This window comes from Schistocerca cancellata, chromosome 2, assembly GCF_023864275.1.
Source record: "Schistocerca cancellata isolate TAMUIC-IGC-003103 chromosome 2, iqSchCanc2.1, whole genome shotgun sequence".
Taxonomy (NCBI): domain Eukaryota; kingdom Metazoa; phylum Arthropoda; class Insecta; order Orthoptera; family Acrididae; genus Schistocerca; species Schistocerca cancellata.
The window spans coordinates 289437092-289459531 of record NC_064627.1 but is presented as its reverse complement, the minus strand read 5'-3'; the positions used below and the strand labels follow the sequence as shown (position 1 = coordinate 289459531).

At 43.7% G+C, this 22440-nt stretch overlaps 1 protein-coding gene and 1 non-coding gene across 2 annotated transcripts in view; one reads left to right on the top strand and one right to left on the bottom strand.

Annotated features, from left to right (window-relative positions):
* LOC126153424 (glutamate receptor ionotropic, kainate glr-3-like) overlaps positions 1–21246 on the top strand; it is a 180599-nt gene extending 159353 nt beyond the window's left edge. Inside the window, exons 9-10 of the mRNA XM_049916071.1 lie at positions 14289–14445; positions 21241–21246. Coding sequence (XP_049772028.1) covers positions 14289–14445; positions 21241–21246 — 163 coding nt within the window. The remainder of the gene's footprint in view (positions 1–14288; positions 14446–21240) is intronic.
* On the bottom strand, positions 2468–2542 carry Trnat-ugu (transfer RNA threonine (anticodon UGU)). Its single transcript has one exon. It is a non-coding gene; the product is annotated as a tRNA-Thr (tRNA).
* Positions 21247–22440: the final 1194 nt, after the last annotated feature.

The following is a 22440-nucleotide window of genomic DNA, read 5'->3' as shown; positions in this document are numbered from 1 at the left end:
TCTATACTCCTCATACAAATGTAAAATTTCTTTTTTACCTCTGCCCTTTTCATGTATGTGCTATTATTAATAATATTAACATTAATATGATAGTAATATTGTCAATAATTTTAATATAGTGTTCATAAACTGGAGCAAACTTCTCAGAATTTCGGAAACAAAAACACTCAGAATTACGAAGAATAGCTGAAAATCCCTGAAGTTCAGACAGAGACACTTGTCTGCAAAGCGTTAAAAACACATACCGCTCGTCCACGAGATCCATCACAAATCAGTTGTTAGAGATGCCCAGGCTTACGCTGTATTACATGACTTACGACTCTCATTCCATAACATTTTTCATTACTGCCTAGTGGACAGAATACTAGCTTACGGAACTTCTTATCAGATTTCTTACTGGCCTGAAAACGTTTAAGTATAAACTATAGTGAAACCTTCAGTCTGCAGAGGACTGAGCTGTGATTTAAACTTCACGGAAGCTTAAAACCGTATGTTTATCGGTCGCGAACAGGAAACATTGAGTGTCGTTGCCATTGATCTTACTGAGTAATCTTTGCAAGTCGGTAACAACATTCCTCGTGAAATTCAAGCGTTCCTGGCTCTAGTCTTTATTTGGCGTACAGTTTAATCTGCAATTACGTTTGAAATCTGGTATTACTCAGTAAGTCGATCTTAACGAATAGACCTGTGTAGTGGTTCGAACACTGCACGTATCAAATACCCATCAGGCCATCCAGATTTCGGTTTGTCCGTGATACTTGTAAATCGCTACACAAAAATATCGGGCTGGTTACTTGGCAAAGATCACGGCCGATTTCGCTCGTCGTCCTTCCAATATTCGAACTCGTGCTCCATCTATAATGACGGCGTTCTCTCTAACCGTCCTTCCTAGCGTTGGATGTTTCCCCGTAAAGTGTTATAGACCTTCTAACTATTAATGAAATACAACGTGATTCAGTTGAGCTACTCACCTCAAATATTTGCTCAACCGTTAAAGAAATTTTCACCTACACGAACTGTAAAAAAGTTTCAACTAAACTATGATAATTGGATGGTTAAACAGACTAAGCAACTAAGGTCAACAGTCTCTCATTCACCATCCCCCCCCCCCCCCCCCGCAAGGCGGAATCTGTGTGTCACACTATCACATCTGCCTGCATCTAACTTTTGTCCTCCAAGAGCCAATACTGACAAGTACGGCGGCACCTCAGACCGCATGTATACCGATCTTATATACAAACTGGAATGATATGAGATCCCAGAAAACTAGGTATACTAACAGAGGGATTAGTTGACTGCTGGCCTGGAAGTACTGATTGTAAAAAGTCGGACCATTCGGAACACTTCTCTTCGATTGTTCTACGTTTCAGATTGCTGCCACCCTCAGCGACTCCAAAGTTGTAACACTGTAATTTCCTGACGAGATGTTGTGTTGTCTGTGTTAGCAAGTGATTAATTGGTTAATAACAGTAGCTTACTTATGTTTCAGCGCATTAAGCATTATAAGACACCATCACAGATATTTACTAAATGTTCTGAATGCCATTTTTCTTCTACAAATTGTGTTGTATTACAACAGCCTGAAGTTACTATTATGTTCCTTGCTACAAGTACCGGTGGTTACAATCAAACGTTCCCTATTTAACACGTTGTAACACATAAACTAATTACCGCAGAAGTACCAAAATTGGTAGCATTAATGTCAAGGACGTAGGAAAGAGAAATAATGCAGAATAAATTCAATTGAAACACACTTAATGTGCTGCTACGATACATCATACAATTACATTCCGGTGCCACCACTGCTACAATAGCCGCTCAATACGGGCCCATCAGTGTCCAAAAGAGTCTGAAAGCTCCGGATTGCATTCTGCACAGCAGAACGAAGCATGTTCGTAGGTACGCTGGCTACGTTCTTGATATTCTGCACCTGAGATCAGCACATGTGTGAATGAAATGATAATTAAATGGACACCCTAGCTGGAAACAGGCGTTGATGTACTTCATTGGGGACATGTTGAAAATGTGTGTCCCGACCGGGACTCGAACCCGGGATCTCCTGCTTACATGGCAGACGCTCTATCCATCTGTGTCACCGTGGGCACAGAGGATAGTGCGTCTGCAGGGACTTATCCCTTGCACGCTCCCCGCGAGACCCACATTCCCAACATGTCCACATTACTACATTCGTAGTACGCCTAATAGATGTTTGCCCATCATACTCATTACTCGTGGCAGATTAATCTACCAAGTCCCGTACGAGTTCGGGCATAGCGTGTGCGTTCGCACAAGAAGGTCAATGGCCGGGAAGCCATATTTAACTATATATGACGGTAGTATCTGTTCCCGAAAGAGCAGTTACCGTGGATGACCATGCAGCTTTGCTAGAAATGAAATGATAATTAAATGGACACCCTAGCTGCCAACAGGCGTTGATGTACTTCATTGGGGACTTGTTGAAAATGTGTGCCCCGACCGGGACTCGAACCCGGGGTCTCATGCTTACATGGCAGACGCTCTATCCATCTGAGCCACCGTGGGCGCAGAGGATGGTGCGTCTGCAGGGACTTATCCCTTGCACGCTCCCCGTGAGATCCACATTCCCAACATGTCCACAACACTACATTCGTAGTACGCCTAATAGATGTTTGCCCATCATACTCATTACTCGTGGCAGATTAATCTACCAAGTCCCGTATGAGTTCGGGCATAGCGTGTGCGTTCGCACAAGAAGGTCATGTAAGCAAGAGATCCCGGGTTCGAGTCCCGGTCGGGGCACACATTTTCAACATGTCCCCAATGAAGTACATCAACGCCTGTTTGCAGCTAGGGTGTCCATTTAATTATCATTTCATTTCTAGCAAAGCAGAATGGTCATCCACGGTAACTGTTCTTTCGGGAACAGATACTACCGTCATACATGTGTGAATGTTCCCCTGGTAAACCCTGTCCGTCAGATAATCCCACAACCAGAAATCACTGGAGTGAGATCAGGTGATCGTGCCGGCCATCTGGAAACGATCGGCTGATAATTCGATCATTTCCAAATGTATTTCGTAGAAGCAGATGAACTTCACGAGCGAAGGGCGGCGGGGCCCATCTTGCACGAAAACTGTTGAGTTCAACGCGTCTCTCTCCTGTAGGGCGGGTGTGAGATGCTGGCGAAGCATATCACAGTAGACCTGGGCAATCACACTGCACGTTTCTTGGTGCTTGAGTGCTACCCTGTTGAAAACAGAATAGGCCAATGATGAACGTAGCTGTAAAGCCACACCATACGGCGAACGTTCACCATGCAGAGGAATTCCTTCAGAGTGACTGGAGGTGAAGATCCCCACATTCAGAAATTCTGTGTGTTCACCTCACCCTCAGAGAAAAATGAGCTTCCTCTGTCCATAGGATGGTCCAGGACCAGCCCTCGTCAATTTCAATCCTTGCGAGAAAGTGGGGATCGAAGTGAACACGTCGTTGTCCGTCCTGTGGTTCAAGGTGCTGTACGATGTGGATCTTGTACGGATACTATTAGAGACTGGTTCGACGCACCTTCCGTACAGTGGACGACGGGGTGTTCAACTGTAGTGACACAGCACCACCACTGTCCGACGATAGGGAATTGTGCACAGCGTTGCCTGCCATAGCAATAGCGTTTTCATCAGCCACCTGTGGTACGACCGCTCGTCGGCCTCATCCGGGAGCGACGCCCAGTTCTCCAGTTGATTCGAACTTCTTCATCATGCTCCGCACAGCAGGGGGAAAAAGAGGACCCTTCCCTAATTCTTTCAGCCAGCGATATTCTCGAAGAGTAGCTGCAGCATTATTGTGTTTTGGGAGTAGAGCTTCACCAATAATGCCCTCCTCCTTTTGTCCGAGCTCATGCAGACACGTCAGGTGTGCGAGACTGTGAATCACGGTGACTGATCACGGCACCTGGTGGCAATAGTTTGAACTGAACGGTGGCGCTGTGACGATTGTAAATCATGTACCCCATACTCTGGACATTAATGCTGCCAAGTTTGGTAGTGGCACAGTAATTATTTTTCTTATTGTAAATAGGGAAAGTTTAATTATAACCACCCGATATGTACCGCTTTTGATGATGACCATCTGTTCAAATGTGTATGAATTCCTAAGGGACGAAACTGCTATGTCATCGGTCCCTAAACTTACACACTACTTAAACTCACTTGTACTAACTTATGCAAAGAACAACACACACACCCATGGCCGAGAGAGGACTCAAACCTTCGGCGGGAGGGGCCGCGCAATCCGTGACATGGTGCCAAATGGTTCAAATGGCTCTGAGCACTATATGACTAAAACATCTGAGGTTATCAGTCCCCTACACTTAGAACTACTTAAACCTAACTAACCTAAGACAACACACACATCCATGCCCGAGGGAGACCATCTGTGTAATGCGCATTGACGAATCCGTGTTATTTACGGTTGAAATTTATACTGTAGCTGCTGACGGGTAAGAGGCACGCAAGCCCTTGAGTTGTCGACACTGGAGGACAAGCTAGGAAGCTTCCCCCTATCACGTCCCCTCACTACGGAACGACAAATTGATTTCCAGCTTCGCCAGTGAGGGTCCGCAGCTCGTGGTCGTGCGGTAGCGTTCTCGCTTCCCACGCCCGGGTTTCCGGGTTCGATTCCCGTCGGGGTCAGGGATTTTCTCTGCCTCGTGATGACTGGGTGTTGTGTGATGTCCTCAGGTTAGTTAGGTTTAAGTCGTTCTAAGTTCTAGGGGACTGATGATCATAGATGTTAAGTCCTATAGTGCTCAGAGCCAACCATTTCGCCAGTGAGGTCACTGGCCAACTTTTTCCACCTCTTCTGTAATTCCTCTGTATATTGTCCATTCGACGAAGGAGTCAGGTATAGCCAACAGTCGCAAACTATAGTTACGAGGGTAGTCCCAAAAATAAGGTCTTCTATTTTGTTGTAAGTACAGAAGTCTGTTTGTGTGGCAGTTGGTCACACTGTTATGAAGAGTGCTTCACGCGCTGTGTGTAAACATGCGAACGCCGCGCTGAGGTGCTCAGTCCTGGCAGCCGTTGAGAATGGAGCTCCCGTTGGATGTTACCGCCAAGTGCGAATTGCGGGGAGTTACTCGGTTTTTGAACGCAAAGGCCACTGCGCCGATTGAAATCCATCGCCAATTGACGGAAATGTATGGTGAGTCGTGCATGGATGTCAGAAATGTTCTTAAGTGGTGTAGAGAGTTTGCAGCTGGTCGGACCGAAATTCACGACGAACAAAGGAGCGGGAGACCGTCAATTTTTGAGAAGACAGTGTTGAAGGTTGAGCAAAGCATGCGTAAAGATCGGCGGATCACCCTGGATGATCTCTGCACGTTGGTTCCTGAGGTTTCCCGAAGCACCGCTCACAGAATTTTAACGGAAACATTGAACTAGCGGAAGGTGTGCGCAAGATGGGTGCCGCATGCTGACTGAGGACCACATGCAACGAGTTGCCACGGGTGACGAGAACATTTGAGAAAGCAATTCAGCTCCGACGACGAGGTGAAAGAGAGGTTCATAACTTTCTGAACAGCATGGCGGTGAGCTGGTATGACATGGACACACAATAAGTGCCACAGCGTTTACAAAAATGCATCGACAGAAATGGTGATTATCTCAAAAAATAGCTAAGTGTTCAAGATGACGGCCGCGGTGGTCTAGCGGTTCTGGCGCTGCAGTCCGGAACCGAGGGACTGCTACGGTCGCAGGTTCGAATCCTGCCTACTGCAGTACCTACTGCAACCTACATCCTTCTGAATCTGCTTAGTGTATTCATCTCTTGGTCTCCCCCTACGATTTTTACCCTCCACGCTGCCCTCCAATACTAAATTGGTGATCCCTTGATGCCTCAGAACATGTCCTACCAACCGATCCCTTCTTCTGGTCAAGTTGTGCCACAAACTTCTCTTCTCCCCAATCCTATTCAATACTTCCTCATTAGTTATGTGATCTAACCATCTAATCTTCAGCATTCTTCTGTAGCACCACATTTCGAAAGCTTCTATTCTCTTCTTGTCCAAACTATTTACCGTCCATGTTTCGCTTCCATACATGGCTACACTCCATACAAATACTTTCAGAAATGATTTCCTGACACTTAAATCAATACTCGATGTTAACAAATTTCTCTTCTTCAGAAATGCTTTCCTTCCCATTGTCAGTCTACATTTTATATCCTCTCTACTTCGACCATCATCAGTTATTTTGCTCCCCAAATAGCAAAACTCCTTTACTACTTTAAGTGTCTCATTTCCTAATCTAATACCCTCAACATCACCCGACTTAATTCGACTACATTCCATTATCCTCGTTTTGCTTTTTTTGATGTTCATCTTATATCCTCCCTTCAAGACACTATCCATTCCGTTCAACTGCTCTTCCAAGTCCTTTGCTGTCTCTGACAGAATTACAATGTCATCGGCGAATCTCAACGTTTTTATTTCTTCTCCATGGATTTTAATACCTACTCCGAATTTTTCTTTTGTTTCCTTTACTGCTTGCTCAATATACAGATTGAATAGCATCGGGGAGAGGCTATAACCCTGTCTTACTCCCTTCCCAACCACTGCTTCTCTTTCATGCCCTCCACTCCTATAACTGCCGTCTGGTTTCTATACAAATTGTAAATAGCCTTTCGCTCCCTCTATTTTACCTCTGCCACCTTTAGAATTTGAAAGAGAGTATTCCATTCAACATTGTCAAAAGCTTTCTCTAAGTCTATAAATGCTAGGAACGTAGGTTTGCCTTTCCTTAATCTTTCTTCTAAGATGAGCCGTAAGGTCAGTATTGCCTCACGTGTTCCAGTATTTCTACGGAATCCAAACTGATCTTCCCCGAGGTCGGCTTCTACTAGTTTTTCCATTCGTCTGTAAAGAACTCGTGTTAGTATTTTGCAGCTGTGGCTTATTAAACTGATTGTTCGGTAATTTTCACATCTGTCCACACCTGCTTTCTTTGGGATTGGAATTATTATATTCTTCTTGAAGTCTGAGGGTATTTCGCCTGTTTCATACATCTTGCTCACCAGATGGTAGAGTTTTGTCAGGACTGGCTCTCCCAAGGCTATCAGTAGTTCTATTGGAATGTTGTCCACTCCGGGGGCCTTGTTTCGACTCAGGTCTTTCAGTGCTCTGTCAAACTCTTCACGCAGTATCGTATCTCCCATTTCATCTTCATCTACATCCACTTCCACTTCCGTAATATTGTCCTCAAGTGCATCGCCCTTGTATAGACCCTCTATATACTCCTTCCACCTTTCTGCTTTCCCTTCTTTGCTTAGAACTGGGTTTCCATCTGAGCTCTTGATGTTCATATAAGTGGTTCTCTTGTCTCCAAAGGTCTCTTTAATTTTCCTGTAGGCAGTATCTATCTTACCCCTAGTAAGATAAGCCTCCACATCCTTACATTTGTCCTCTAGCCATGCCTGCTTAGCCATTCTGCACTTCCTGTCGATCTCATTTTTGAGACGTTTGTATTCCTTTTTGCCTGCTTCACTTACTGCATTTTTATATTTTCTTCTTTCATCAATTAAATTCAATATTTCTTCTGTTACCCAAGGATTTCTACTAGCCCTCGTCTTTTTACCTACTTGATCCTCTGCTGCCTTCACTACTTCATCCCTCAAAGCTACCCATTCTTCTTCTGCTGTATTTCTTTCCTCCATTCCTGTCAATTGTTCCCTTATGCTCTCCCTGAAACTCTCTACAACCTCTGGTTCTTTCAGTTTATCCAGGTCCCATCTCCTTAAATTCCCACCTTTTTGCAGTTTCTTCAGTTTTAATCTACAGGTCATAACCAATAAATTGTGGTCAGAGTCCACATCTGCCCCTGGAAATGTCTTACAATTTAAAACCTGGTTCCTAAATCTCTGTCTTACCATTATATACTCTATCTGATACCTTTTAGTATCTCCAGGGTTCTTCCATGTATACAACCTTTGATCATGATTCTTAAGCCAAGTGTTAGCTATGATTAAGTTGTGCTCTGTGCAAAATTCTACCAGGCGGCTTCCTCTTTCATTTCTTAGCCCCAATCCATATTCACCTACTACGTTTCCTTCTCTCCCTTTTCTTACACTCGAATTCCAGTCACCCATGACTAATAAATTTTCGTCTCCCTTCACTATCTGAATAATTTCTTTTATTTCATCATACATTTCTTCAATTTCTTCGTCATCTGCAGAGCTAGTTGGCATATAAATTTGTACTACTGTAGTAGGTGTGGGCTTCGTATCTATCTTGGCCACAATAATGCGTTCACTATGCTGTTTGTAGTAGCTTACCCGCATTCCTATTTTCCTATTCATTATTAAACCTACTCCTGCATTACCCCTATTTGACTTTGTGTTTATAACCCTGTAGTCACCTGACCAGAAGCCCTTGTTCCTCCTGCCACCGAACTACAATAATTCCCACTATATCTAACTTTAACCTATCCGTTTCCCTTTTTAAATTTTCTAACCTACCTGCCCGATTAAGGGATCTGACATTCCACGCTCCGATCCGTAGAACGCCAGTTTTCTTTCCTCTTGAGTAGTCCCCGCCCAGAGATCCGATTGGGGGACTATTTTACCTCCGGAATATTTTACCCAAGAGGACTCCATCGTCATTTAATCATACAGTAAAGCTGCATGCCCTCGGGAAAAATTACGGCCGTAGTTTCCCCTTGCTTTCAGCCGCACAGCAAGGGTGTTGCTGAGGGAATTAGATTAGGAAATGAGACACTTAAAGTAGTAAAGGAGTTTTGCTATATGGGGAGAAAAATAGCTGATGATGGTCGAAGTAGAGAGGATATAAAATGTAGCCTGGCAATGGCAAGGAAAGCGTTTCTGAAGAAGAGAAATTTGTTAACATCGGGTATAGATATAAGTGTGAGGAAGTCGTTTCTGAAAGTAATTGTATGGAGTGTAGCCATGTATGGAAGTGAAACATGGACGATAAATAGTTTGGACAAGAAGAGAATAGAAGCTTTCGAAATGTGGTGCTACAGAAGAATGCTGAAAATTAGATAGGTAGATCACATAACTAATGAGGAGGTTTTGAATAGGATTGTGGAAAAGTGGAGTTTGTGGCACAACTTGACAAGAAGAAGGGACCGGTTGGTAGGACATGTTCTGAGGCATCAAGAGATCACGAATTTAGCATTGGAGGGCAATGTGGAGGGTAACAATCGTAGAGGGAAACCAAGAGACGAATACACTAAGCAGATTCAGAAGGATGTAGATTGCAATAAGTACTGGGAGATGAAGAAGCTTGCACAGGATAGAGGAGCATGGAGTGCTGCATCAAACCAGTCTCAGGACTGAAGACAACAACAACACAACAACAACAACACCATAATCAGAACAACAACAAAAAGATGGACAGAAAACCGCTCTTCAGTCCAAAGAAGACGGCGTCATAAGCAGAGAGGATCATAGCATCGGTGTTATGGGATGTGAAAGGTCTTCTGATTATTAACTGTCTGCATTGAGGTAAAACACTCGATACTGGAGAATTTATAACCATCTAATAGATCTAGAAGTGAAAATTCGTAAAAAGAGACCTGATTTGTGGAAGAAAATAATCTATTATCGAAAAAATGCACCTGCCGACGAAAGTGTCAGGAAAATCGAGGGATCTCAGCTGTGAGGTGTTGGACATCGGCCTTAGCAGATGCTTCTGAAGCGGTCACTCAGTAACTGCACTGAGTCACCATTCCTCTTAGAATAGTGAATGTGGAACCTACAGTTTTACATAAAAACGACGAAGCTTATTTGGCTTTTTATCTTGACTGTACCGTATTTACATATGTTGGCACGATGTGATCGAAGAATTGCTTTTTTTCAGGTCTCAGGGAGGTCATCAAGACCGAAATTAACAACCTGATGTGATATGTTGTGATGTGTTACTGTGTGGCGCACTATTTAGATAGTAGTAGAGTTTGGCTGGGGGTTGTGCAGCTGTGGACTCTTAACAAAGATTAATATAATTTTATTAATAATGTGAACCATGCAGATCAGACTGCATTTGAAAGACAATAAATACCAGAAGTTCACGCTCGATTTGCCAAATGACTTAACACCCGATATAATAACGTGAAAATTCAGGACAAAATGGTTCAAATGGCTCTAAGAACTATGGGACTTAACATCTGAGGTCATCAGTCCCCTAGACTTAGAACTACTTAAACCTAACTAACCTAAGGACATCTCACACATCCATGTCCGAGGCAGGATTCGAACCTGCGACCGTAGCAGCAGCGCGGCTCCGGACTGAAGCGCCTAAAACGGCTCGGCCACAGCGGCCGGCAATTCAGAACAGTAAGCTCTTGTGCCACAATAATAACAACAATAATAAAAACCTATAGCGGGCATAAATGAAAATACGATCAGAAAATCTTAACCTAACATGCACATCATCCAATATACACTACTAGCCATTAAAATTGCTACACCAAGAAGAAAAGTTGATGATAAATGGGTATTCATTGGACAAATATATTATACTAGAACTGACATGTGATTACTTTTTCACGCAATTTGGGTGCATAGATCCTGAGAAATCAGTACCCAGAACAGCCAACCCTGGCCATAATAACGGCCTTGATACACCTGGGCATTGAGTCAAACGGAGCTTGGATGGCGTGTACAGGTACAGCTGCCCATGCAGCTTCAACACGATACCACAGTTCATCAAGAGTAGTGACTGACGTATTGTGACGAGCCAGTTGCTCGGCCAACATTGACCAAACGTTTCCAATTGGTGAGAGATCTGGAGAATGTGCTGGCCAGGGCAGCAGTCGAACATTTTCTGTGTCCACAAAGGCCCGTACAGAACCTGGAACACGCGATCGTGAATTATGCTGCTGAAATGTAGGGTTTCGCAGGGATCGAATGAAGGGTACAGCCACGGGTCGTAACACATCTGAAATGTAACGTCACTGTTCAAACTGCCGTCAATGCGAACAAGAGGTGACCGAAACGTGTAACCAATGGCACCCCATACCATCACGCCGGGAGATACGCCAGTATGACGATGACGAATACACGCTTGCAATGTGCGTTCACCGCGATGTCGCCAAACACGGATGCGACCATCATGATGCTGTAAACAGAACCTGGATTCATCCGAAAAAATGACGTTTTGCCATTCGTGCACCCAGGTTCATCGTTGCGTACACCATCGTAGGCGCTCTTGTCTGTGATGCAGCGTCAAGGGTAACCGCAGCCACGGTCTCCGAGCTGATAGTCCATGCTGCTGCAAACGTCGTCGAACTGTTCCTGCAGATGGTTGTTGTCTTGCAAACGTCTCCATCTGTTGACTCAGGGATCGAGACGTGACTGCACGATCCGTTACAGCCATGCGGATAATGATGTGTTGGCAAATGTGCCAACACCTTGTAGATAGAGGAGGCCGAAATGCACGCTATAATCTAACGCAGACGGACGTGAGGTCTGGAACAGGATACGTAATGAATGCTATAAAGAAAAGTACGTAGCTGCTGGAATACTTAACTTTTAATCCATCATTTGTATACAGCGTTCTTGATGATACAAGTGAGACTCTCTCTAGATATGGTTAATTGTGCCTTGCTAGGTCGTAGCCATGGACTTAGCGGAAGGCTATTCTAAGTATCTCTCGGCAAATGAGAGAAAGGCTTCGTTAGTGTAGTCGCTAGCAAAGTCGTCGTACAACTGGGGACGAGTGCTAGTACGTCTTTCTAGACCTGCCGTGTGGTGGCGCTCGGTCTGCAATTACTCACAGTGGCGACACGCGGGTCCGACATGTACTAATGGACCGCAGCCGATTTAAAGCTACCACCTAGCAAGTGTGGTGTCTGGCGGTGACACCACAGATAACATGCCTGTCATCTCGACTGCTAGTGATACGATGCCGTTGGGATCCAGCACGGCGTTCCGTATTACCCTCCTGAACCCACGGATTCCATTTCTGCTAACAGTCATCGGATATCGACCAACGCGAGCAGCAATGTTGCGATTCGATAAACCGCAATCGCGATAAGCTTCAATCCGACCTTTATCAAAGTCGGAAACGTGATGGTAGGCATTTCACCTCCTTACACGATGCATCACAACAACGTTTGACCAGGCAACGTCGGTCAACTACTGTTTGTGTATGAGAAATCGGTTGGAAACTTTCCTCATGTCAGTACGTTGTAAGTGTCGCCACCGACGCCAACGTTGTGCGAATGCTCTGAAAAGCTAATCATTTGCATATCACAGCATCTTCTTCCTGCCGGTTAAATTTCGCATCTGTAGCACGTCAACTTCGTGGTGTAGCAATTTTAACGGCCAGTAGTGTATATACGCCTCCACATTGATAACTGTACAAAAGGGGCTCAGTATAACCCCCTGCTGCAGTATCCTCTGTGGCGAACACTGTCTGCTGCTCCATCCAACTTCAGGCATTCCCCTTGTTTATGGTCCAGAACCCCACTGCCTTGTTGGCTCAAAGCTATCCACTCGGACTCCAGGCGGCACTGCTGAGCCTTCTCCAGGATTTTTTGTCTCTACCAGTTGATTCGAGCTTCTCACTTGCTCTGCTCTGTCGCCTGTCACCAACCGGAGGAGGGGCTCGAAGCACAGACCACATGCTGCTAGCTACCTCACGCATGACCTGCCACTGAATCCAGTCGGACTCGTCCTGCCAGTGGTGTGAAAGACAAACGGTGCTGCAATACTCTGCGAAAGTGAAATAAATATGAAAAAGATTACACCAATTCTTACAGCATGACCAGAGGCATTTAAAGAGTCATTCTTACCGCACTGTATACACAACTGGAATGGGAAGAACCCCTAATGTGTGGTACCATTCTAAGTATCCTCTGCTAACAAGGGAAACTCCCCATCGGACCCCCCACCCCCTCAGACTTAGTGGTAATGTGGCCGAGTGGATTGCCCATCAAAAACTGAACACAGTTCAAGCATGAAGACAGAAAGAAAGTGTACTGAACTTTGAAATAAAGCAAAATAGAAACAGTGAAAGGTCCGAGCTTAGCACGTGGAATATCAGGGCATCTTAACAACCACGGGTTCATGGTTAAGCAGTTGCACTGGAAACCGGACGAGGCGTATTCTTAACTCCCTCCTGCCATTTATTTTTATTTCACATTATAAACTGTCCATCCAGTCATCGAAATGTTTGTTCTCTTCCTGCAGTCTTGCCACTTGTCATTCTATACACTGGTTATAGAATATGAGACACGTGTTAAGAATACTTTACCGTCGAAGTAAACGTGATGAATAGTGAGCGCAGGCGAGATACCCCATAGACATGTTTGCACCTGTTACTGTCCTTCAAAGTAGTCACCAGCGTTGTATAGAACGCGTTGCCAGCGATGTGGAAGGCGTAGTATACCGTTAGTAGAGCCTGTTCTCTTGATGGTGCGAATGGAGCGGTCTACTGCCTGTCGAATCTCTGTAATAGTTCTGTGGCGAAATCCACGAAGTGGTTCCTTCATCTTCGGAATCAAATCAGAGTTACAAGGACTTAATTCCGGGGAGTTGGCGGATGGTACGGTACTTCCCAGGCCCATCGACCGAACAGAGCAGCCACAGCTTGAGCTATATGCGCCCGCGGATTGTCGTGCGAAAAGATGGGTGGGTTGTGCAGGAAGTGTCGCCGCTTCTTTCGCAAAGCTGGTCGCAGGTGATGCTCCAAAAACGAACAGTAATACTGTGCATTGATGGTCTGCCATGGAGGAACACAATGCGTTAGCATAACACCATCACAGTCGTACACGAGAATCACCACAACTTTAGACCGCTCCATTCGCACCATCAACAGAACAGGCTCTGCTAACGGTATACTAAGCCTTCCACATCGCTGGCAACAGGTTCTACACAACGCTGGTGACTATGTTGAAGGACAGTAACAGGTGGAAACATGTAACTCTTTTTTATCGGTTGTGAATAAATATTTGCCACTATTTAAGTTCCAAGCCTCTTACAAAAAATGTTCAAATGTGTGTGAAATCTTATGGGACGTAATTGCTAAGGCCATCAGTCCCTAAGCTTACACACTACTTAACCTAAATTATCCTAAGGACAAACACACACACCCATGCCCGAGGGAGAACTCGAACCTCCGCCGGGACCAGCCACACAGTCCATGAGTGCAGCGCCCGAGACCGCTCGGCTAATCCCGCGAGGCAAGCCTCTTACAGTACACAGTTGTTAGCAGAGTACACGTATGGGTTATAAGCTAGATGTGTAGTGCTTTGCCTGGTGCGCTCGTCTGATGCTACGGTGCCGGGCTGTTGCAGCCTGCTGAAGCTGTACACGGAGGGCGTGGTGCCGCGACTGATACGGAAGCACTGGCCGCTGAGCGCGATGGAGCCACAGCAGCTGCGGCAGCTACAGCCGCTGCGGGTCCAGTCCTGGCGGCCGGTCGACATAGCGCCGGTGGCGCCGCTGCTTCTGGTGCTGGCCGCCGCGGCTCTGCTCTCACTGGTGCTGCTGCTGGCCGAGAGGCTCTGGGCCAGGACCACACCCACTGGCAGGCAACACGAGAGCGCAGACGGGGCGCCGACAGCGCACTCACGCGCTGCGTCCCAGACCGGCGACACCAGGCCGGTGACCTGCGTCTCAGTGGCCACGCAGTGTGAATAGCCAGTCGTGGCACTCACTAGCCCCTATAACCGATCTTTTACGTTGGCATAAATTTATTTTATTTTTTGTTATTTGTTTTCGTTAAATAGCTGAATAAATTGTAATTAGGAATAATTTAATTAAGCAGAGTAGAGAAGGTAAAGTCAAAGAGATGTTCACTGGGCGGACACTGTCGTAATGTAACGTCATTGCGTTGTTCGGTTGTTAAAACAAGTCGTTTGTGTTCCGTTCTGCTGTTCGGTCGTGCGCGTATCTGAAAGGAATTAATTCGGGGACTAGAATAAACTTTCACATAATAGTTAGGATTCGATGTTCCGACAAAAGGGGTTAACGTCAGTGTTAATTTGAATTGTGGGCGACGGGATTAGTTTTGACAGATACGTGAAAACGGACGTAACGAAAGTGGTTTCCATGTCATCTTTGAACGTGACTTTTTATTTAATTAACGGTTGCGGGCTCATTAAAAGCTATTATCTCATGATTACGGTCAATCCCTCTTTCCTCCTAGATAGTGATCATTCATTAACATTTACGTCATAACAAAAAGGATTATTACGGCAGTAAAGGTGTGTATCCACTGGGTTACTCACTGCCTAACAGAAGGCCATACAGAGCAACGACAGAATATCTTCGTGGAATACCTCGTTCCCTATGTGGCTGGCCATGACATTGTTTGTAGAACATTATAACAGGCGATGAAGGACTAGTTCATCACTTTGAAGTGGAAAGAAAATTGCACTCTACGGAGTTACGCCTTACCACCTCTCCTCTCAAGGAAAAGTTGAAATCCACATCCTCAGCCAATAAAGTCATGAAGACGGTCTTCTGGAACCCTGAAGGCATTATTCTGTTTGATGGTCTCCCTCATGGTGCAACGATCAACTCCAAAGAACATTGTGCTACATTCAGGAAACTTAAAAAGTGGCTTCTGCGTGTTCGTCGCCACTAAAATGCAAACCAACTTCCCTTTCTCCATAACAATGCAAGGCCTCAGTCTCACACAAGTCTGCACACCTTACAGGAGCTCACAAAACTTCATTGGACTGTTCTTCCTCATTTACTCTACAGACCGTATCTCGTACATTCCGACTTCAATAGGTTTTGTCCAATGAAAAATGAGTCTGCAGGAAGCAGTACTTGGATGATGGGGAGGTTATTGATACAGCAAGACGTTGGTTCTGACGTCGACGAGTACAGTGGTACCATGCGGGCATACAGGCCCCTCCAGTAAAGTAGAGTAAGGCAAGCTAATTGAACGGGGACTACGTTAAAAAAAAAAGGGTTTTGTAGCGAAAAGTGTACTGGAATCCCGAGTACAACCAATCTGCTTGCGCACGCCTCGTACCATTCACGACATCTTTCTGCTACTTATGCACTGAAAAATAGAGTAAAACATGATAAAGCAACGGTGACAGATGAAATTCCGTGGAACATCGCATCTAGCCTTGATATCTGTTTCAGTTCCACCAAGAAGTGTGTCCATCAGTTTCCTCAGGTACACCATATCCTGTAGAAGTGATTAGATCCAGTAGAGGTATCAAATTGCACGGATGTCAAGTATTACTTTTCACTCTCTGTTCAAAACAACCGCATGCATTTTCTGTGGGATTAGTCCTAGGTGATTCAGAAGACCTGTCGAGGAACAAAATGATGCCTGTTAACACGACTTCTGTAGTCTCGTTTGACATGAATGTTCACAGCACACTCAGCATAAAGGTATACGAGAAAGGGCAACGTTTCTTCAGTGAGAATGTTGTTTTAAACATCCTGTTTTGCATATACCTTTACCTAAATGACTGAGTACAAGCTGTGATAAGAAAACTCTGTCCGAACAGGTCTCGGAAGACCCAATGGTACGATCGACCGCCATGCCATCCTCAGATGATAGTCGTCACTGGGAGCAGATATGGAGGGGCATGTGACCAGTGCACCGCTCTCCTGGCCTTTGTCAGTTTCGTGGCCAGAGCCGCTACTTCTCAGTCAAATAGCTCCTCAACTGGCCTCACAAGGGATGTGTACACCCCAATCACCAAAAGCGCTCTAGAGACCCAGACAGTCACCTATCCTAGTGCTAGCCAAGTCCAACTGTTCTTAACTACGGTGATCTGACGAGATCCGCTGTTACCACTGGGCTAGGCTGTTGCCTGTGATAAGAAAACACTACCACAACATCGCAGAACCACATTTCACCTGAACTACATCCTCCACACATCGCAGGTTAAACGTCTCATGGCCCCTCGATTGCCGGCCGCGGTGGTCTAGCGGTTCTGGCGCTGCAGTCCGGAACCGCGGGACTGCTACGGTCGCAGGTTCGAATCCTGCCTCGGGCATGGGTGTGTGTGATGTCCTTAGGTTAGTTAGGTTTAAGTAGTTCTAATTTCTAGGGGACTGATGACCTCAGATGTGAAGTCCCATTGTGCTCAGAGCCATTTGAACCATTTTGAGCCCCTCGATTGACCCAACATCTTGCATCATTTGAAAAGAGGCAAATTGTAGCGTTTAAGATTACACCAACCGTTTCCAATCACCTGCTGTGTAGTTTCTGTGTTCCTAGGCCCTTTCAAGACGTGCAAGTGTATGTTCCACTGTACCAATGTCCTTTTCCAAGGTAGGCCCATAGCATGCCGTTCGTTTCACGATGTTCACTTGGAAAGTGACTGAGGTGGGCCTGTACTGATTGACAACAGCTACATTTGCAAGCTGAATACATGTGCAAGATATTTATATCTGGTTTGAAACCGATTTTCAGTGACATAATGTGTCACTCGTCACCAGACCCCATCACTTAGAATCTGTTTACGTCCACTGTTCTTACATTATTTATCATGGAACAGAATGTTACACCATTAGTTGTCGAAACGTTGGACAGCCCGTTTTGATACACCAACAAAATAAGTGAATTCATTTAAGGTGTCCTCACGAGCTTGTTCAAAAATGGCAACTCCTTTTGTCCATATTGTCATATCTCCACTTCGACCCTTCTTACTGGGCTCATTCCGTACGACCAGTTGCCACACACACACCAGTGCACTCCCATGACTTACTCCATGCACGTCACATGACCGCCTGCTACCAGCTCTACAGCATAAACAGCACTCCAAATCGATCAGCGTGGTTCTTAATGGCAGTGTTAACATTCTGTATGGTGAGCTTACACCAGGATAATCATCGCCTTATGTGGCTGTAGACCTTGGAACATTTTTTATGTTGGAAGATTTTATTTATAAAATAGGCTATATTATAGAAGAAGAAATTTCTGAGAATAGCCGTTTCGTGAGAGTGAATCATGGACTGCGGCAAAATCGGAAAAGAAGGGAATCGAAGGGTTTGAGAGGGGGCACTATAGAAGGATGTTGAAAATTAGGTGCATTGCTTAGACAAAAATGAGGAGGTTCTTCGTAAAATTTGAAAAGAATGTTACATGTGGAAAACACTGACAAGAAGAAAGGACAGGATGATAGGACATGTGTTAAGACATCAAGGAATAACTTCAATGGTAGTGAAGGGAGCTGTAGAGAGTAAAAACAAGACAAAAATAGGCTTATATTCAGCAACTAGTTGAGAACGTAGGTTGTAGTCGGATTACGAGATTAAAAGTTTAGCACGAGAGAGGAATTCTTATATTAAAAATCCCTACTGTTTCATATGTTTTGATTAGTTATAACTCGTCAGTTTAAGTGTACCCAGGCAACCAACTAGTGAAGTAACAATAGTCAGTGCTAACTGCTTGTGTAGGTGCGAAAGGCTGAGCGAGGTAAAACAGAGATCGAGACATTGGTTGGTTGGTTTAAAGAGGGGGCAAGGCATAAAACTGCTAGGCCATTGGTCGATCGAGACATTGATCTCGCATTTGGGAGATGAGGGGTTCACCATCTGGCCTACGCCCCGTGAAAAAGAGACAGTCTTCGAACCCGATCATGTGCTGAGTCTCGAAAGACCTAGTTCGCTCTCCAACTCCACCCGCCAGCCCCATGTACTGAACTGGAATTGAATTTGAGCTATCAGTGGAAGAAGAGAAGTCGAATGCACTATGTGAGAAGGGAATGCTGCGCTTTTCTCGTATCCCGTATTTTCCAAGATGTTAACCAAGCAAAGAAAATTTGTGGGATGTGCAATACGCAACAAGTTAATAACAGAAACTTATTACACATGTATTATTAAGCCATAAGACTGCATACCATTAATTAGACATACTTGTGTAGACAGAACTTCTGATGATCACTTCATTTTAGAAGTTAGTTCAAGGAAATAAAACTTTAAAAATGGTTGTGTGTGTGTGTGTGTGTGTGTGTGTGTGTGTGTGTGTGTGTGTATGTGTGTGTGTGTGTGTGTACGTCTTTGTTTGAACAGTGGACTATATTAAATATTTTAATATTAAGTGATTTTGTTGCACATTTACTCAACTCTTTCAATTTTTTCATCTAATATTTAATCTGAAATGTTGTGCACCTTGTACATAAAATGACCGAAATAATTTTTTAAAATGTTATGTGCTATTGTGCGCTTGCCTTCTATATAGGTCAAAAATAAAGAGTATGAAAAAATTATGAACATCCGCATTGTAATAGACCTATTTCTGTCATGCTAATAAACTATTTATGGCTGATAAATGTCAATTTGTGCTGTTTATTTGTGCAACAGATATACTTTTGTTCATAAGATCTACTCTATGATGAAAATGGTAGTGAAAGAATCTGCGACTTGCAATATATATTCTTGAACATTGTAACACCGCAGATTTTATATTCACAAAGTGTTCTGATGTGTCTTGTACGTTTGAAGCAGTATTGTCATGTGCATGTGTATAATAGGCTCTCTGTTACCTGTAAGATGGTTGTGAGCTCTGGTTGAGTGCGGCATTATACCCAGAAGAGTTTTCATTCGCTAACATGTTTCTAGTTGACCCGGTGTTGGAATCGATATCCCGTGGTATTAGGTATAAGAGGAGGAAGAAAGGTCAAATAAATGGCTCTGAGCACTATGCGACTTAACTTCTGAGGTCATCAGTCGCCTAGAACTTAGAACTAATTAAACCTAACTAACCTAAGGACATCACACACATCCATGTCCGAGGCAGGATTCGAACCTGCGACCGGAGCGGTCGCTCGGTTCCAGACTGTAGCGCCTAGAACCGCAGGGCCACTCCGGCCGGCGAAGAAAGGTCAGATTTCGTTGTCGTACATAGAAGTGCACCGAAGAACTGATTGGGCTCTGCAGTAGAAAGCTTACAGAATGCACATCGAACAAGGAGCACGCTGAAATCATTGATGATCTCAGCTCCAAAAAACTATTATACACAGAACTTCGAAGAGGAACTAAATTAGTTAACTAAAAACTAAGAAATAAACGACTGCTTTAATAAAGTGATAAACAAAGGATTGCATCCTAGACAGTCTTGAACTACCGACGTGTAAGAACCTATTAAAGCAAATGTTAAAAAAATTGTGGCAATATAAAAGATTTTAAAATCGTGAAAATTCTGCATGAACTCTTGGACTGCTCGGATGACGTACTTTTCCACCTAATCACAGCAAATGTCCATAAACTTCTCGTAAGTGCGATCACGTCCGCACTGGAAACAGTAGAAGAATCCAAGTAACACAGAAGCAATTACTGTCTTAGTAGCATTAATAAATTAGCATTAGCAGGTAATTCATCGAGGCCAGAGACAACCAATAACGGTTCTCCGTAACTAAAGCTTTGTCCTGGATCAGTCATTACATTATTAAAAGCCACAGAAATTTATGCCATCAGAACTGAAAGAGGTCTCAGATTTGACAAGTTGTGAGATTGTTTTATAGAACGTAATAAAATTATGTTTCGAATAAACTCCATGACCCATTTCGGCCCCACTTGGCTATCTTTGACGTCACGACGCAGTGGCCGTTGCTTGGATACGAATAAACAGTACAGTGGTTTTATAATCAATACGAGAGAAGTTTTCAAGGTTTAGCTATCTAAAGGAGTTAGCTCTGAAGACTTACTTACCAGTGTAGTCACTGTCCATGTCTCCCACCACAGAAGAGGAAACACGATGCACCAAATTATCCCTCTAGATTATCGTATACCTGCCACCAGATTTCACAGAAAACTTTTTCCTGTAGTTACTACCGAAAATTATGTCGCACGATTCTCTGCTGTGTTATCTTCCACCTGACAGCAATTAAATTTTAGATCAGTATGATATCCCCTTCGACCACTTTAGACATATTAGAAATCACGAACGAACGTCGTACGTTTTGAGGAAGATCTATAAAAAACAAACATAAAGAAAGGTATTAGGTTAGAGCTTAACGTATCTTCAACGACGACTTGATAACAGACGAATCACAAATTCGGAGTGGACTAGGAAGGAAATCTGTGATGTTATTATAATTGACACATGTCGCCAAGGAATACCATGATCTAGGTGACTAGTCGTCGATTTGATGTCCACCCGTTTCTATTGCTACTCTAGCACCTAATTTCTGTGACACTTCATCTGGATTATTAACAAAAATGAAACACTTTGACATAAAGGCTTCTCCAAGCATAAAGAAGAGAGCAATGGTCGTTTAAACCTAAAACTGTTCACGTAGTGAGTGTTATATTTTTCATGGTTTCTAGGGTTGATGCAGCTCTTCACCCATTTTTCATTTCTAACATCACCAAATTAACTTTTCGTGGATGCCTCATGATGTTTTAACCAAGTTGTTTCATAATGCTTTTTACTTCTCTGTCATACTGAGTACAGCTTCATTTGTTATCCGATCAATCCAGTTAATCCTAGACTTTATGATGGGCTTACTTTTCGAAAGTTTCTACTCACTTTTTCTCTGAGAGATTTATAGCCAACGTTTGTCTTTCATTTAAGGCTACACTAGAGCCATACTTTCAGAGAAGACTTTCTAACTTTTTTATTTGCGTTCTACTTATATATATTTCTTTTTCAGAAAAGCTTTTCGCGCTATTGTCGGTATGCATTTTATACCCTCTTTATTTCAGCTATAGTCAGCTGTTTTGCTGCCCACTAAATGAAATTCTCAATCCTTTACCCCCAGCATCACATGACTTAATTCGTGGACACACCATTACGACTGTTCTATTTTGACTGACGTTCGGCTTACATCCTCTCTCCAGGACACTATCCATCCATTCCAGTGAATTGGGCTCCCAAGTTATTTGACATATCTAAAAAATTCAAGTGTCAACGAGAAACAGTGAAATTGTTATTTGTACTCCATTTTAAATTTTACCCTTGGTTTTGTTTACTATTTGCTCTACATACAAATTGAGTAGTTTGTGGGATAGTCGGAAAATCTATTCCATTCTCAACTGCTGTTTGCTTTTCATTTCCTTTAAATTTAATAACAGCAGTCAATTCTATACAAATCACAGATAAAATTCAGATCCCTGTATTTCATTCGAAGTAACTTAAACATTTCAAAGACTGTATTCCATTAAAAATTGCAAATTCTATTTCTAAATCTACAAATGCTACAAAAATGACTTTCACTGCCATTGTCATACCTTCTAAAGTACGTTTTAGTGTCATTATTGCCTCTTGTGTCCCTGCTTTTCTTTGAAATAATATAAGCCTCAATACATTGTTCCATTAACCTATAAAATTTTTGTATTGCAACCATAACTTGTATCGTTTGGTAATATTCACAACTGTCACAACTTGCTTTCCTGGGTGTTCGAATTATTACATTTTTATATACATTGGGTGTGAGGGGTATAAATGTAGATATTTTTTGTGGTGACTAAGGACAGTGTATGAACAACGTTACATCAGCATTTGCTTCATTTACAGACAAATAATTA